Consider the following 16,780-nt stretch of genomic DNA (forward strand, 5'->3'; position numbering starts at 1 on the left):
ATGCCTTGCGAATTATGCTTCTTCCCATGCAGCCTTGAGCAAAGTCCTCCTTTACAGCGAGCTCAGTGCAGTTGCAGGGCAGCCAGAGATCCCATAGTACACTGCCAGATCCCATATCCCAAATGAACGATGATTCTCCTGTTTTTCCCTAGCTCCTGGCTGCTTTTCCAAGCAGCTGTCTGGCTGCTGGGCATCTGGAAATGCAGCTTCTACATGCACAGATAACCACACCTGCACAGCATGTCCTCACTAGAAGCATCCCTCTGCACGCCTTGTTTTTCCGCCTGGGACTGTCCTGGATGTCGGCATTAAACTCGGACAAGCTGATGCTGCTGACCGCTGCCAAGCCGGGGCTCTGCCCTGCTCTCCTGCCTGCTCAGCAGCCCTGCCCTCCAGCCGCTCACCCTGTGCTCACTGGGCAGATTTGCTTCCCGCCCCAGCCCAGCTCTTGGCACTTGTCCTTTTGAATTGTATCTGATTGTTTTCAGGCCATTTCTCCGATTTGTCAACATCATTTCGAATTCCAGTCCTGTCCTCCCTGGCGCTCGCAGCCTCCCCTCCTCATCATCTGAGCGTAGAGTGTGGGCTCTGAGCCAAGCCCCCACCGCTCAGCATCCCTCCGGTCTGAGGGGCATGGGGATGAGCAAGGGGGAACCCCCCTTTCCCGATCTGCTGGCAAGCTCTCGGCTGGCTCTCCCGTCCTGTTATCTTGCTTGCGCAATGGCTGGTGAAGTTGGCACTCCGGAGCCCTGGACATTGGGCTTCTCCTGGCTGTTAACATTGAACCCAAGGGCTGGATGTGGGAGCATCAGCAGGCACAGAGGCTCTTTGGCTGCTTGTGGCCAGGTGGAGGGGCAGACAAGTCCTGCTGCATACTGCAGAGTCCCTCCTTGTGGCCTTGTGCGCCCCATGCGCAGGCGTGCTGTGCACAGCCACAGGTGGGAGACTCCGGTGCAGAACTGTGAGCTGCAGACATTCTGCCAAGTGGCAGCACCAGTGATTTCCAGCTGGTGCTGGGTTTGCTGCCTTGTCTGGTCCCAGGATAAAGCAGTCCCTGAGCCCTGCTGCCTCCCCTCCCAGCCGTGCTGCTTCTCTGCTCCCTGCCCCTCTAGCGCAGCGTCTCTCCCAGGGTGCCCTCTCCCCAGGTGCTGGCTTCAAAGCCACAGCCCTCCCCACCCCATGCTTTGCAGGAGGCCTGCAGCCGCAGTTGGGAATGGAGCTTCTGCCTTGGGTGCCACTCACTAGGGCGCACCTTGATCCCAACCCAGCCTGGCCACGCTTCAGCCCTGTGCCTTGGGTCATCCTGCAAGAGCCCCCAGCACCCATCTGCCCTTGCCAGGTGACCAGGCAGGACCAGGGCACAGCAGGGGAGGAGAGGCAGGAGAGGAGGGAGGAGAGGACACATCCCTCCGGCCACACAGGAGGCGACCATGCTGTGGGGAGGGTGCTGAGGAGTGTCCCCAGCCCAGGTTGCAGTTGCTAATGGAGTAGATGTCCAGTGAGGGTAAAGGTCTGTGGCCAGGGCCGTGCAGGGAGCCAAGGGACAGTCCTGCTCCCATGACATGACTGTCCAGCACACAGAGGACAGTGGGCCTCTGCTGGTCTCATGCTCACAAAGCTCAGTTTGCCCTGTACCTCAGGATCTGCACTTACAGGGTGGAACCTGCCTGGCGGAACCTCCATGCCCTCACGCTCCTCACCACCATGGCACTGAGAGACGCAGTCAGGGACTCCGCACCAGGCTCTGCAGACCAAAGACCCAATGCCGGCCGTTGCCTTGCACTGCAGAACCTCCTCGCCACAGGATCAGGCCCTTGCTGCCCAGAGTCTTTGCAGGGCCAAGCATCCCCTGCAGGGCCAAGCAGCCCTGCAGATGCAGCTTGGGGCTTGTGGCTGTGTGGCTGGGGCCACCCGTGGAGGTGGCAGCGGCGCTCAGGCTGCCTGCCCAGCCGCCTCCCCACTGTGCCACCCCGGGCTGGGGATGTGGGGCTGGCACGTGCACACCGCATCCCCTGGGCAGAGTGAAGTGGGCGGCTGGGGCTGTGCGTGCTCCCTGCCGGAGGCAGCCTATCATGCTGTATTGACCCGCACAGAGGCAGGAACATGTGTGCCATGCACAGATCGATGGGAAGATTGAAGATGCGTGTGCGCTTGCCGGACGACTGGGGAAAGCTTTGCCGTTGGCATTGGCAGCACAGTGAAGGTCATGCTGACCCGCAGCGCAGTCCCCAGGGGAGAGGCAAAGCCTCTTGTCGAGCTCATGGGCGGCTGTCTCATCCCTTGTCCTCCGGGGACCCCGGCTTCCTGGCCAGGCACGCACCTCCCAAGCAAAGCCACGTCTTCTGGGGCGGGGGGGTGGTAACCGGAGCTGGGCTTGTTCTGGAGGCAGGGAGCTGGTGTTTCCCCCACCGCTGTGTCAATAGGCAGGGTCATAGAGGGTTGCTTGACTTGCGGGTGAGGGGTCCAGCTCAGCCTTTCTAGCAGAGTCTTTCTCTGTCACCAGCTGTAGAAAGGCAGGAAGCTGGGAGAGACCGTGGCTTGCTGGCAGAAGGTGCTGTGCACAGGGAGCAGCCAGACCCAGGCACCCTGTGGCTCTGTGGTTGGTGCTGCAAGGTGAACCCATAACCTCATCGCGGTCCTGACCCCGCTGAGTGATGCAGGCAGAGCCCCACTGCCGTGGACAGGATGGGGCAGGAGAGCCCCCACTTCCCCAGCTGTGTGTGGGGCAGTGCTGCCATGGGAGCTGGGTCCTGCGCGGGGCTGTGCACAGGGCCGGATGTGAGCGTGCTGTGGAGGGAGCAGAGCCAGACTCGAGGAGGGGCAAGGGCTCAGCAGGGTGGGAGAGGGTGAGAGTGACCCCGGCTCAGCCTTGCTAACAGAGCTGGTCGCTGCCTGTGGTGGCCCCCACTTCTTGCACACCGGCCGTGGGGCAACGGGGAGCCCAGCGCGCAGCACAGAGGTGAAGCTGGGGGAGCCCAGCCCGGGCGCATAGCAGGCTCGACGGGGGCGGCAGACACGGGGGGGGGGGGGGGGGTCGGTGCTGCCGCTCTCCCGGCTCCGGGGCACCGAGGGGCACCGGGAAGCGGCGGGGGGGGGGGGGGAGCGCGGAGACGTGCACCCCCGGCACCCCGTCTTCAGCCCCGCTCCGCCGGCAGCTTGCCGGCCGGGGGTCGGCGGGGCCGGCACTGGGGCCGGGACCAGGACCGGGACCGGCGGGGCTCGGCGCTCGCCGACTCGGGGCGCGGCGGGCCGTGGCAGGGAGGCGGTTAACGGCCAGGGAGCCGCCGAGGCAGGAGGAGTCCGCAGGCGGGCGAGCAGGAGGGGGCCGCCGGGCGAGCTGCCCGCAAGCTCGCCGCCCCCGCCGAGCCGAGCCGAGCTGAGCCGAGCCGAGCTGAGCCGCGCTCTGCCCCGGGGCGCACGGGCCGGCGGGGCACGGCGGGGCGAGGCGGCGAGCGCGGCGGCGGCGGCGGCGGCGGCGGGGGGCAGGCTCCGTGCCCCGCCCGCCTCGGCACGGCACGGCACGGCACGGCACGGCACGGCTCGGCTCGGCTCGGCTCGGCTCGGCTTGGCTCGGCATCGCACGGCGCGGCTCGGCATCGCACGGCTCGGTTCCGCTCGTCACGGCACAGCTCGGCACGGCACGGCTCATCGCGGCGCGGCACGGCACGGCTCGGCTCGGCTCCGGCAGCTCCAGAGCCATTCAAACAAGTGGCTCCGGCAGCACTTCGGAGCCGGGGCTGGGGAGAGGGCACAGCGCGGCTCCCTGCCCCGGAGGCGCCGGGCCCTTCACATTGCCTCTTTTCTCTGGCGCTCGCTCTTTATTTGACGATGAAATAATGTTGACATGTCTTGAATTATTAAGTATTCCCTGGATTTTATTAGCACATGATGCCTAAATGCTGCCTGTATCTGCTGGGGTCTTAACCAGAGAGGAGCGAAGGAGAGAGGCAGAGAGACAGAGCGAGGGAGAGAGAGGGGTTTTTGACAGCTGTATTTGTGCTGATAAGCAGAGGCACAAGGAGACGATCGACTAGTGAGACGAGGGGAGCGGCGGCTCGGAGCTGCTGAGAGGGGCTGCGCTTCCCTCCCGAGACGGCTTGGCCCTCCTGGCGCCGTGCTGGGGCTTGGGGGGGACCCGAGCCCCCTCCCAGCGCCTGGCGGGGCTCTCGGCCGGTGCCTGTGCCGGGGGGCAGCTCGCTGGCTGGGCACACCGCCCGTGCGGGGCAGATGCCGATTGAGATTGTGTGTAAAATCAAATTTGCCGAGGAGGATGAGAAGCAGAAGGAGAAAGAAGAAGGGGATAAGGAGAGCCTGATTGAGGAGCCTGCCCGGCCCCGCTCCCGGGACCTGGCCACCTTTGCCAGCGCCAGCACGCTGCACGGCCTGGGACACATCTGCCGGTCCGGGCAGCTGGGCGTGCGCCAGACCCTCTGGGCATTCGCCTTCCTGGCCTCGCTCGCCTTCTTCCTCTACCAGGCGGCCAAGTCGGCGCTGCTCTACCTGGAGCATCCCCACGTCATGGCCCTGGACGAGGAGGCCATCCGTGAGATGGTTTTCCCTGCCATCACCATCTGCAACATCAACCGCTACCGCCACTCGGCGCTCACTGATGCTGACATCTTCCACTTGGCCAACATGACCGGGCTGCCCCCCAAGGACCGGGACGGCCACAAGGCCACGGACCTGCTCTACCCTGACCCTGACATGGCTGACATTGTCAACCGCACCGGCCACCAGCTCGACGACATGCTCAAGAGCTGCAACTTCAGCGGTGAAAACTGCTCCTCCCGCGATTTCACTGTGGTGAGTGCACGCCTGGCTCAGCTTCCCCGGGGGCCCCCACCAGCACAGGGGACACCCACCCCGCTGTACCTCGCCCGAGCAGGGCTCTCTGGCTTGCTCTGGCTGCTGAAGTTTGCATCTCTCTCTGTTTGAGTTTCCCTCCAATTTTCACAAGGAGAGAGAGAGAGGATCCTCCGTGGGAGCTCTCAGTAGGGCTCTGTGCTGCAGGACCAGGCTGCCGGCAGGTCTGTTCCAGAGCAGCTCGCAGGCAGGAGCAGGGCTGAGGGGGAGCGGGGATCAGTGGTCCCCAGGGTCGGTGTGCAGCCGGATAAGGGGAAAGCTGTGGTGTAGAACCCCTCTCCAGTCTGCACTTTCCTCTGGGTTGACGTGCTCTGTTGTGGGGTGCTTTGCACAGTGAGAGGGGATTGGGGTGGGGCTGAGACCCCTTTGCACATAGGGGAGCCCTCCTGCATTTGGGGGTGTTTGTGCTGGGATGTGTGTGAATCCCGGAGGCTGCCAGCATTGCATACGCACATGTGCGCGCACACACACACCCCGAGCGGCTCCACTCCAGAGGCACGGCTATGGCTGGGTGAGGGGGGTGCTGCCTGCTTGCTGCCCAGGGCTTGCTAGCAGGGCCTCCTCCCAGCAGCACCCTGCCTGCCCAGGCAGCGAGTGCCCGGCCGGGTGCCGCCAGTGTGCATCTCTCACTAATATTGAGCCTGGAATCACAAATCCCTGCTGTGGTTTGGGAAAATAAATGTGCTGAATGGGCGGAATACCTGATGGGACCCTTTTCAGACCGTAATGACTCTGGAAATGAGCCGCCTCTCTCCTACGGCTGCCAGGGACTACTGCTCGGCTGGCTTGCTGCGCTCCCAAGAGCAGTGCTGCCAGCCGGAGCCCGCTTCATGCTGGGGAGGGGGATGCGATGCCACAGGCTGTGCGGGATGTTGAGGGGGCTCCGTGGGGCTGGAAATGGCTGATGCAGCATGTCCTGTTTCACTTCATGCCGATCGGTACGCCTGCTCGCTACACAGTATGATGCTGTCCTTGGGAAAGTGCCATTTCAGGGGGTCTGCCCTGTTTGTGGGGGTGGCATGGGGCACTGCAGTGGAGTGGGAAGGAGCAGAAGGCAGCGGGGTGGCAGCCCCACTCCTTCCAGGGTTTTGCTGGGCTCTGTGCCTGCTCTACGCCACCTGCCTGAGTTTGCTGGGGAGAAGTGTGGTTCAGCGGGGCTGGGAGCAGAAAGCACCAGTGCTGGACAGTCCTGCACATGGCTCAGCTACACTGGCTCCAGCCCCGGGGTCCACCCGGGGGATCCTACACAGCTTTGGCTTGCGGGGGAGGCAGGGAGCCCAGTGGTGCCGGGCAGCGGCACAGCACGGCAATCGGATTTGGCATGTGCTGAGCCACGCTGTGAGGCTGGCAGGGCAGAGCTCAGGCGGATGGGGCTGAGTACAAGCTTCCCGCAGCGTGGACATGGTGTGTGGTGTGCTCCGTGCTGTGTGGCAGCGGAGGGTGACTGCCAGGACAGTCACCGGGACCCAGTTTCTCAGTGGGTGGCTGTACAGGACCAGCTGGCCTGCCTGCCTCAGCTGCTTACAGGTCTGCCCTGAGGGTGCTCAGGCAGCTGTCCTCCAGTGTGTCAGCACTGTGCACCAGAGCAGGCTCAGACATGAGGATGGTTAGTGCTGGTCGACCTGCGGCCCCTGGCCCAAGGACGGGGAGCCCAGGGCACAGCCCAGTTCAGCCCTCCAGCTCAGCCTTTGAGGCATCAGGGCTGTCAGCAGAAAAGGGAGTCCCCATCACCTCTCACTTGCTTGGAGCGAAGGGGTGAACCTGGGGCAGCAGAGGCTTCAGGGCATGGGTGTGGAGAAGGATGGGAGAAGATGTGACCTCTCTCTGCTGCATACCATGTCCCAAAGCCTTGCGAGGCAGCAGCGGGACCTGTCGAGGCATCACATTGTTTGCAGCTTGAGCCTCCTACTCCCACTCCCCAAGCCGAATCTATCCCTCGTGCTTCCTCCTGGGAACGACTAAAACACAGTGCGAGCTGCTTGGCAAGCAGGGTGAGTCCCAGCTGTGATGTGTGGGCTTGGGTGCTTCCGTGCTTCGCAGCTGTGGCCCCGATGCAGGGGCACCCGAGCTGCCCTGCATCCTGCCCTCATGCAGCAGGGAGCTCCGGGCTTCGTCCATCCCAGTCCTGGGTCCCCACGTGTGCCTTTATTTTCAGAAAGCTCTTGTACCCCCACTGCAGTGGGCAGATACGTGAGTCACAGCATGTCCCAGCAGTGATGGAGGGCTCCCAGACTGCAACACCTCCCAGTGTGGCAAATGGCCTGGGGTCCCAGGGCGCCCAGCCCATGGCGAGCAGCCCCTGGAGCAGAGGTTGTGTCCCCTGGGATGCTGGAGAAAGGAATGAGCTTTTCCTGCAGCCATGCTTGCAGGAGGGCTGGAGTCCTTCCTTCCCTCTGGGCACAAGGTGGACTCCATCCAGAGGCTGGAAGTTTTGCAGTACGAGAGTGGCCAAGCCATGGGGCCACTGGAGGCCAGCTGCCTGCTCAGGAGCAGGAGCAGCGCCGAGGCTGGAGCGTGTCCCCTCATGCTGCTGCTTGCAGCCTGTGCTCACACAATAAATAACTCGTGCGGATCCTTTAAGTAAGAGCTGTGAGTGGTAAATGATCTCCCCCTATTTAACGTCACAAATCCACATTCTTTATGGGATAGCAAATTAAGAAACTATGGGGGAAAAAAATCCCCAGCGTAAGCATCTTCCATGTAATAAAGCCGGGCTGGGCTGTAAATCTCCCCACGCAGCAGGGACAGCCCTGAGCTGCAGCAAGGCTCCCCTGCAGCCCTGCTGACAAATGTACCCCCTGCATAGGCTGCTGGAGGGCTGTGCCGGAGCTCGAGGCAAAGCCTCTTTCAACCCCCCTGAGCCGTGCTGTGCTCCACAGCTCCCCAATCTCTGCTCTGCCCAGGGGTGCGGGGGCCAGGCTGCCCCTGCCCTCTGCCCAGTGCCCACTGGCACGCTGCCTGGCGCCCTGGGGAAGGCAGCGGGTGTGGAGCCCTACTGACTGGCCGAGCGCAGCTGCGGTGCCGAGGGTGCAAAGCATGCAGCGCCGGTGCAGGAAATCAATAGTGCTCTTTACATGCCATTAAGCGGGAGGCTGGGAAGCATCCCCATCGGGCTGGGGCTTAGCTGTGGCAGGTGGCTTGCGCCCACCCTCATCCCCGTGCATGGCACCCTGGTATGGCCATAGCCCAAGGCTGGTGCTGGCCACGTTGTGGGGGCGACTGTGGGAATGGAGAGCCCTCCCAGTGGTGCTCTGGGGACACAGGGGACAGGCAGGTGGGGTGGGCAGGGGTCTGGGGGCTGTGGGAGGGGGTGCATGGAGGTGGTCCCCTCCAGCTGGCAGCAACATCCCGCCTGTTCGCCAGCAGCGTCTGTGGCAGGAGGCCCCGCTTGTGGCTGGGCAGGAGCCTGGTGCCTTTCTCAAAACTGCATCCCCTGTCAAAAGCCTTTTGTTTCTGATCTGTGGCTGCTGAAGCCAGTCCTGCCAGTGCTGGAGGTTGCAGGGGAGCGGGGAGGTTGCTGAGAGCTGGCAGTGCCTCTGGGAGCTGGCACTGGTCCTGGCTCTCCAGGCAAGGCCACCCGTCTGCCTGGGACGTGGGGGGTCTTGCTGGCACCTGAGGCAGATCCCCGGAGGGGAAGCCCCTGTACCAAGGCAAGGGGAGCATCCTCAGTTGCATCCTATGTGTGCTCCAAGAGGTCCTGGCTGGGGTGGGGGGACAAAGGCAGGGGGCAGCAGGCTGTCACCCCTGCCTCCTCCCAGCAAGGCTCTGCCACCGTCCCCCCCGCAACCCTCACTGCTCCCAATGCGGGGACTCTCTCTGACCTTTCTGCCAGAACTGCACTTAATAAATGTCACATTTTCAGACTATTTTTACACTGGGTGAAAGAGCTGGGCTCATTGCTCCTCACCTGCCCTGCCCCGCTGGATGCCTGCTCAGCCCCTGGTGTTCCTGCACCCTATTTTCCCTTTTCTCCTGTGCAGGGCTGAGTGTGCCCCAGGGCGCAGGGGGCTCACCAGGTACCCCTCAGCCGCTCACTGGACTCCAGGCACTACAGGATCTGCCCTGGCCAGGGCACGGAGGGGCTCAGGGGACAGGCAGTGCTGTAAGGGTCCCAACACAGCATCATCCCTGCTGGAGGGTGGCACAGTTGCAGCTGTAGTACCCACCACAGCTTCCCATGACAGGGGCCAGCTGGGCTGAGGCTGGCAGTGTTGGTGCCCAGGACAGCCCAGAGCACCCCTCGCCCATCCCATGCCTGTGAGCTGCTCAGCCAAGCCCAGCCATGCCCATCTGGGTCACCCTGCTCTGCTCACCAGATCCATGTCCTGCAGCCCCAGCCAGCGCCTGAGACACCTCCCTGGGGACTCACAGAGCACCTGGAGACCCTCGTCCTCGCAGCCCCACCACCGTGCCTGTGCATCCCCAAGTCTGCGTCCCAGGTGGTGCAGACACACTGCGGGTTGGTCGCGCTCCTGTCCGGAGCAGCGGTGGCGGCAGCTCTGGTGCTGTTACACATGAGCTGCCTGGGCATGGCTTGAGGCACTGCTTGTGCCAGAAAACGGGGGACTTTAATGCAATTCGTTGCCATTTAATTTTACACAATTCCTGCTGCTTAATCCACTGAGAAATGCTAATTTATACAATTCACGTCTAAAAATAAATGTCAGTCCAGCAGCTCCCAGCAGCGGGTAGCTGCTCCCACCAGCCCCTGCCAGAGCCTTGTGTTGGGATCCCAGCCCGGAGCCCACCCTGCGCCCGGCCAACCGGGCTGCTGCTCCTTGCCCTGTGGTGCCTGGGCCATGGCAGCACATGGGTGGATATAGGGGTGATGAGGATTTGGGGTACCAAAGTGTGACAGTGAAGGGTTGTTTGAACTGAGGGGTGTCACCGCAAAGCCCCTCAGCACTGTGGGTCTCGGGGCAGTGTGGCAAGGGGCCACCAGGCGTCCTGGTGATCCAGCTGTCTTTCAGATAGCTGGGGAGGTGTGAGGGGCATGGAGGTGTCTTCGGGACCTCCACTCCTCCGTGGTTTCCCGCAGGAAAGAGAGGCTCAGCCCCACATGCAGCTGTATTCCAGGCTGCGGCTGGAGGTGCGTGGTGCGACCAGGGGGGCCCAGTGTGAAGGGGTGGTGTGGGGCCACCTGGGCTGCATGTGAGGGCCCCAGCCATGGGTCAGGGCAGCCTCCGCCTGGCTAGCAGGTATTAATTGATCTCAAAGTGCCATTAAGGGATGTGGGAGTGGAGGGAAGCATGCACCCCGCCTGCTTGGGGAGCGGGGATGCATCATTAGGTCCCTAAGGAGGCTGCTCTGCAGGGGACAGGGAGGGGTCGGATCCTGCAGGGAAGTGGACCCGTGGCTGGGAAGAGTCTGTGCTCAGCTCCCCAAACCCCATGGCTCTTGCCCTGGAATATCTCTGTACCCTGCTGCCCTCATCCCCAACCCCACCAGCCCTTACAGCTCACACCCCTTGCATACCCTCTCCCACCCGTTTGCTGGGCAAATCCCCATGCCACCCCCATTCGAGCAGGGTGGCACAGGCACCAGCAGTGACACTGGGAAGTGGGTGCCGGAGCAGCGGGGTGGGCAGCGAGGGACGTGGCTGTGGGTGCCAGCTCCCCGCGGGTGGGGGCCAAGGCAGGGAGCAGGGTGGTGCGGAGGCAACGCGGTGGGGGAGCGGAGGTGCTGGAGGAGCCGGCGGCTTTCCCACCGTCTCCCTGATTGAGATCGGATCACTGTGAGCATAAAAAAGCTCTCTTCATAATTATATTTAATGAATTGACTTTAAAAGCTCTTACGCTCTTATCTGGGTAATTTAATATCACACACTTAATAAGCCTGTCTCTGATACAGGGGGGAGCCAGCGGCCAGGACGCCTGCGCCTGGTGTGACTCCCCGGGGACGCAGGACATGCCACAAGGCTGGTCCCACATGCTGGGCTAGGCGGACTGGGGGCACTGCCGTCCCCCAGGGCCAGGGCATTCATGGGGGTCTGTGGGGCAGTGCCCCCCAGCACTGCTGGCTATAGTGTAGACCAGGGTGGGGACCTCAGTGGCTGCGGGAGGGATAGAGCCAGGGCTCCCATGGGGATTTGAACCCAGGAGTGGGTGCTTGCTGATGCATGGGTCTGCAGGGCTGTGGGGCTATGGGGTGGTGGGGTGACAGGGTGCATGTCTGGGGGACGTGGGGTGTTCATGGGGTGCAGTGTGGCTGGCTGGGCATGGGGGCTCTGGGCATGGGTCTGCAGGACTGGCTGAGGTGCAGGTACCCTGTGCTGGTGGCATGGTTGGATGCCATGTGGCACCATGGCTGGCAGGGCATTGCTGTGATCCTGTCCTGGGTGCCAGTGCCACCCATGGCAGGGGTCCCATGGCCAGGTGGCACTGGGAGCATCCATAGAGCAGAGGGCACTGTGGGTCCCAGTGCCACGATGCTGTTTGCTCCCTGTGTCCTTCCGGCTCCAGTCACCTGCCCACCTAGGGTAGCCAGCTGGGGTAAACAAAGGCCTGTCACTGCAGTCTCAGCAGTTCTGCCCCCCCAGGTCCTGTGCTGCCAGTCGGGGTGCCGGCTGCCTCCCTGCAGGCAGGCATTGCTGCAGCCCCGGCAGGAGTCCCCAGCCTCTTCATGACCCACCGGTGCGTGCACGCGGGCGCCTGCAGCAAGCCAGAGGGGCAGGCTCTGCCATATGGAGCTGGGGCCCTGGGGGACTACAGGAGCCTGTGTGTGGGCTGGGGCTGGGACCTGCACCTCATGGCCGTGGGAACAGCCCTCAGCATCCCTGCACCAGGTGCTTGCTGAGCAGAGGGGTGGAAAGCCACCAGCCAGGCTCGTGTCCCCTGCATGTCAGAGCTGGAGCTGCTGGGAGCTGGCCGGTCCCCAGAGCCTGGCACCACGACCCCAGTCACACCGTGCCCTCAGGTCCCTGATTCCCAAGCGATGGAGGATGGAGCAGCACCTCCCAGCATCCCTGCCTGTGCTGCCCCAGGCCCTGTGGCAGGGACAGGGAGGATGACATGGGCAGGATACGTGGTGCTGGCCCACAGCGGGCCACCCCCAGGCGCCCGGGTGCCTGGCAGTGCCAGCTGCTGTGCCAGCGTCTCAGTGCCAAGGCCGGGTGGGCTGGAGGGAGGCACGTGCTGAGGCGGCGGGGTGGGGGGACGAGGACACAGCTGCTGTCTGGCCCTGTGGGGGAGCTGGGGCAGCCCTGGGCGGAGTGGGAACCCGGGCTCTCTGACGATGACACAGGGCACGGGGCAGCCGTGTCGGGTCTCCCTCCACGGGGGAGCGGCTGGAGCAGGAGGTTTACAGAACTGCACTAAGTGACGCAAATGGTTTGAAGCCCATAAAGAGAGACGGTTTTATGTAAGACGACTATATAAAGCTCTGCTGTTCTGCCATTGATGAGATATAGGCCTTTATTTATAGAAGGCAATGTTTGCGGTGCGAGTGCTGAAAGCCAGCCAGGGACCCGCAGATAGGGCGTCGAGTCATTTCACATGCAGCTGCCGTCGACACTGTTCACACATTAAAGAAAAAAATTAACAAGTTTGCAGCCAGTCAGGTGGAAAAAACAATAATTGTCGAAAACCGTATTTCCCCTTTTTCCAATAACAAATAGCTGGAATGTTGCTGGGGCGGCTTGGGCTTGCTCTGGGAAAGGATGGACTGAGGCTCCGGCCAGGTGAGGCAGCTAGGGGTGGGAGGAGAGCCCAGGCAGGGGATGCAGGGGCTGCTGCCAGCACCCAGACAGCTGGCGAGGGGTGGATGCACCTGCCTGCACATTTATATGTCCAGGACAGGAATAGCAGGGTCCGTGGGCAGGGATGATGGCACCAGCAGAGCAGTGTGGCCATGTGCATGCTGGGGGCTGGAGACGGGGGGCAAACACTAGGAGCTGACAGTACTTGCTGCGTGGGGGCTGCTGACCAAGCCCCGCTGGGTTTTCCTGCCTGGCCTGATGTTGCCTCTCCCTGCCTGCGCACACAAAGAATGCTCTGAGGTTATTTCTCTGCCAGATGTGGCTGGTTCTTACTGGAGAGTAAGCAGTGAGTCCCTGTGGTCAGAGCGCCCTGCCAAATTTTGTTTCATGCACGAAAGGATGAAAAACTTCTCATGATTAATTGTGCAATAGGGGAGAACATGCATCTCTCTAACCTGCTCCTCGCCAGTCACTGGCCTTTTCTCCCAGGCGCTGCCCTGACATGCAGCTGGGGAGGAGGTGGTGAGCTTGACCACAGGGCACACTCCTTGCATGGGCTGCACAGCAAGGGTGTGAGGGCAGGAGGGTGCCAACACCTCTGCCACATCCTAACTCTGCAAGGGCCATGAAGGAGAGTAAAGCCAGCCAGGGCTTCACAGCGGGGAAGCAGAGTCAGGCTTGCGCTTGAGTGACTTCCCTGCAGCTCCCTGCGCGGTTCTGCGGGTGGCTGTCCCCTGCTTACACTGCAAAACCTTCCCTCTGTGCTCTGAGCCATGCCCCGGTATGCTGCGCCAGCAGTGGTTACAGGCAGGGCGCTGCTGGCCCCGTCTGCCCGCAGCTGCATCGTTGTGCCGGCAGCAAGCGGGGTGTGAGGATGGCCCTGCCGCTGAGCCAGGGCACATGGCACCATGCCGCCGGTCTTGGGCTGGGACGCTGGACCTGCATCCCAACACCCTGGGACTTCGGGCTCCCACATGCGCCTGCCCTGTCCCCAGGAGGCATCGCTGCCTGTATGGCTGGTTCTCCCCAGACGCCCTCACAGACGTGGGGAGGGCCCCTCAGCGGAGGCACCCCCAACTCCCCGCGCTCCTCTCCAGGTGTAAATGCAAGCTGGAGCATGTTTTGCACCTGAACGGCTGTTAAGCGCTGGCTAAGCTCCCCTGGACTCAACAGGTTTTCTTCCAGCAGAACAAAAGGTTCCCTCCTGATTTTAGTGGCAGGAAGGCAAGCACAGGAGGAGGGGGGAGGCAGGAAAGCCAGAGGCTGGGAGGACCTGTGTGTGCTGTGTCCCAGTGGCACAGGGGCTGGGGACCCCTCTCCGTGTTGGGGATCTCAGCAGGACCGGAGGGCCTGGCTGGCCCCTGCCCATGGCAGCTGGGCAGGCAGGGATCAGGACGTGAGGGGGATCCACTGGCCTGCTGCTGGCTGCCAGCCCCTGGGATGTGCAGGGTGGTAGGGGAGAGGAGGCACATGCCTTGTCAGAACAGAGCCCCTGATTTATCACTAACTGCCAGCCCTCCAGCCAGCAGCTCATTAGCCATTTAATTCCCAGTGTTCAGCACACTGGAGGGCCGTGCGACCCTGATTGAGCCAGCCATGCTCATCCGGGCAGCTGCAATCAGGCCACAGCCCCCCTGCCCCAGTCTCAGGCACAGTTAGTGGCCATGTCCACCGTGCCCCCGGGGTGGGCTGGGCAGTGGGTGCTGCAGGTACTGTGGATGCTGCAAGTGCTGCAGATGCTGCAGGTACCGCTGATGCTGCAGGTGCTGTGGGCGCTGCGATCAGGCACAGGTGAGGCACATTGGTGACAGTGGCTGCGGAGGGCTGGTGGGCAGTCCTGGGGGCAGGAGACGCGCCTGTGTCTCCTTCTGTATCTGGCTGTACTTTGGCTGTGGCCAGAGCATCACAGTCCCTGCGGTGTCACAGGGCCAGGAGCGGCTGTCAGCAGTGTCAGCGGCTGTGGCAAGGTGCTGCGCTTGGCTGCACGGGGATATTGCACCAGTCTGTCATCCCCGAGGGGCAGTGGCATGCCACACGTCCCTGTGCTGTGCTGTCCTGTCCCTCCACCACTTGCATCCGCACCCACAGGGCAGCAAAGCAAGGGCTGTGTGTGGCACCCATGTCCCTGCCTGTGCCCTGGTGTCCCTGCCACCACCCCAGGCTCTTTCCTGCCTTGGCTCTTCTTCCTCCTGGGGTTGGGGCTCAGCCTGGGGGACCCCTCTGGGGGTGGGCTGGGGATGCCCACCTGGGCCAGGGGAGCAGGGCTGGGGCAGGAAGGTGCTGGGTGCCCCAGGAGAGCAAGCACTGGCTGTGGATGCTGCCCATAGACCTTGTACCCCATGCTGGGCATGCAGAGGTGGGCGCCATGCCTCCCAGCTGCAGGGTGTTTGCAGCTCGGCCACCTCCCCTTTGACCTCCAAACCCTGCTGTGCCCTTCACTTCCAAGCTGCCATACCCACAATTTTTCGCAGCCCGAGGAAGGAGGGAGGGACCACGTGGCAGAGGGAAGCATCTCCATCTGTCTTCAACGCTCCAGCGGCTGTAGTGGGACAGGGCGGGGGCCTGCAGGTGTCCCTGCTGCGGGGGGTGGTGGGGTGAGGAGGGATGGGGTTCGCATGGGGGCAAGCCGGGGGCCACCTGGGGCTCTGATCCCGGTGGAGGAGACAGGGCCAGCATGGCATCTCCTGCTGCTGCCCCCAGGAACGGCATGGAGCAGCCCGCCTTCTCAGGCAGCGCAGGACCAAGGGCACTATGCAAATCCAGCCGAGATTGATGCAAGTGTTAATTATGTCCCGGCGGCTCAGCTGCCGCCTAGCCAGGCAGGGGGCTGTGTACCATGGCTGTTTGTGCAGGAGAGACGGGTTTGCGCTGGCAGTGTGTCCCCTACACATGTCCCCTGGGGCCCCAGCCTGCTCCTGCTGTCACGCTGTGCACTATGCTGTGCCGTGCCAGGCCAGCCCTGCTCTTCCAGTCCTGTGGCACTGCCTGGCTTGTGTGGCAAAGCCGTCACCAAGCGGGGAGGTGAACAGTCTGCGGCAGGAGCAGCACGAGTGCTGTCAAGCAGCCCGGCGTGCCCAGCTCTCAGGTCCTGCTAATCAGAGAGTGTCTGCAATTATATGTGCTAATTACGGGCAGAGGTTCACAGTGATTCCTGCCCTGTCGGCATGGTACTGGTCGCACCAGGGCGCATTGCTCCTGTGCAAGGACAGGAGCAGATAACCAGGGCTGCTCAGCTGGCTCTCCCTGCCCAGGCATGGTGTATCACAGATGGGCCCCCTGACCAGCCCTATCCCATCCCCAACCCATCCCCATCCCCATTCCATCTCAGTCTCCCATCCTGTACTGGACATGGGTTGAGCATGTGTACACTGTCCTCAGAGGCCCTGTGTGTGTGGCTGTGACAGCTGCTCCATCCCCAAGGACCTGGCTGATCACATCTCGGTGGGGCTGCTTTTCAGAGGGAGTTTTTCCAGCTCTGACCCCCCTGTGCTGCTGCCGCTCTGACATCCTGTTTCCTTATCACCTGACATGACCTTAATTAACTCCCTGGGCTGATAACGCTCTGGGCTTCTCTGGGAGCTGTATCTCGGCATCATGTCCTGCCTTACCTGCTCAGGGACCGCTGCAGAGACTGCACAGGCAGCCTGGAGCAAGGGGGAGAGGGGGCTGCATGGTGCAGGTAGGGCAGGGCAGTGATAGCTGGGGACATGGGGTGACATGGAGGGGATGGGGCAGTACTGGAGGTGCTGCACTGAGGTTGCAGAGGAGATGCTGGCCCGGCGGAGATGGCTGTCCTGGTGCAGAAGTGGGGGTGAGGACAGGAGGCGGGGGGCTGAGCTGTCAGGGCCCTGCTGCCTCAGGGGGCTGGCCAGGCAGGCTGGCAGCCCCTCTGTTGCCAGCTTGGGTGGATTGAAATGTCGGCACCAATGACTTTTGCAGCCACTTTATCACCCACACTCGGCAAATATTGGCGGAGGGGAGATGATTCAATAGGGAGGTTTGCAGATGGGAACTTCGGCGTGTGATCCCACTGGCTCTGTGCCATGTGGTAGTTAGGCTGCCTCTGCACAGCCGCCGCACACTGGGGCTGAGCCTGGCACGGGCACAGCCCAAGGCCAGCAGGGCCGCTGCCAGCACCTTCTCCCCACGAACTGGTTCCCAGCACAGCACTGGTCTGAGTTTCACTGTGTTGCAGCTCGCATCTCATCCTCCAGCACAGGC

The 16,780-nt window shown here is 62.8% G+C and overlaps 1 protein-coding gene across 2 annotated transcripts in view; it reads left to right on the plus strand.

Annotated features, from left to right (window-relative positions):
* The first annotated feature begins 3,363 nt into the window (after window positions 1-3,363).
* The window catches only part of ASIC4 (acid sensing ion channel subunit family member 4), a 29,794-nt gene continuing 16,377 nt past the window's right edge, over window positions 3,364-16,780 (plus strand). Inside the window, exon 1 of one of the 2 annotated variants that reach the window (XM_075093260.1) lies at window positions 3,364-4,803. In XM_075093260.1, the coding sequence (XP_074949361.1) occupies window positions 4,228-4,803 (576 nt within the window). In that variant the 5' untranslated portion in view covers window positions 3,364-4,227. The remainder of the gene's footprint in view (window positions 4,804-16,780) is intronic. The other variant, XM_075093259.1, reaches the window with a different exon arrangement.

This window comes from Phalacrocorax aristotelis, chromosome 5 (assembly GCF_949628215.1).
Source record: "Phalacrocorax aristotelis chromosome 5, bGulAri2.1, whole genome shotgun sequence".
Classification (NCBI taxonomy): Eukaryota; Metazoa; Chordata; class Aves; order Suliformes; family Phalacrocoracidae; genus Phalacrocorax; species Phalacrocorax aristotelis.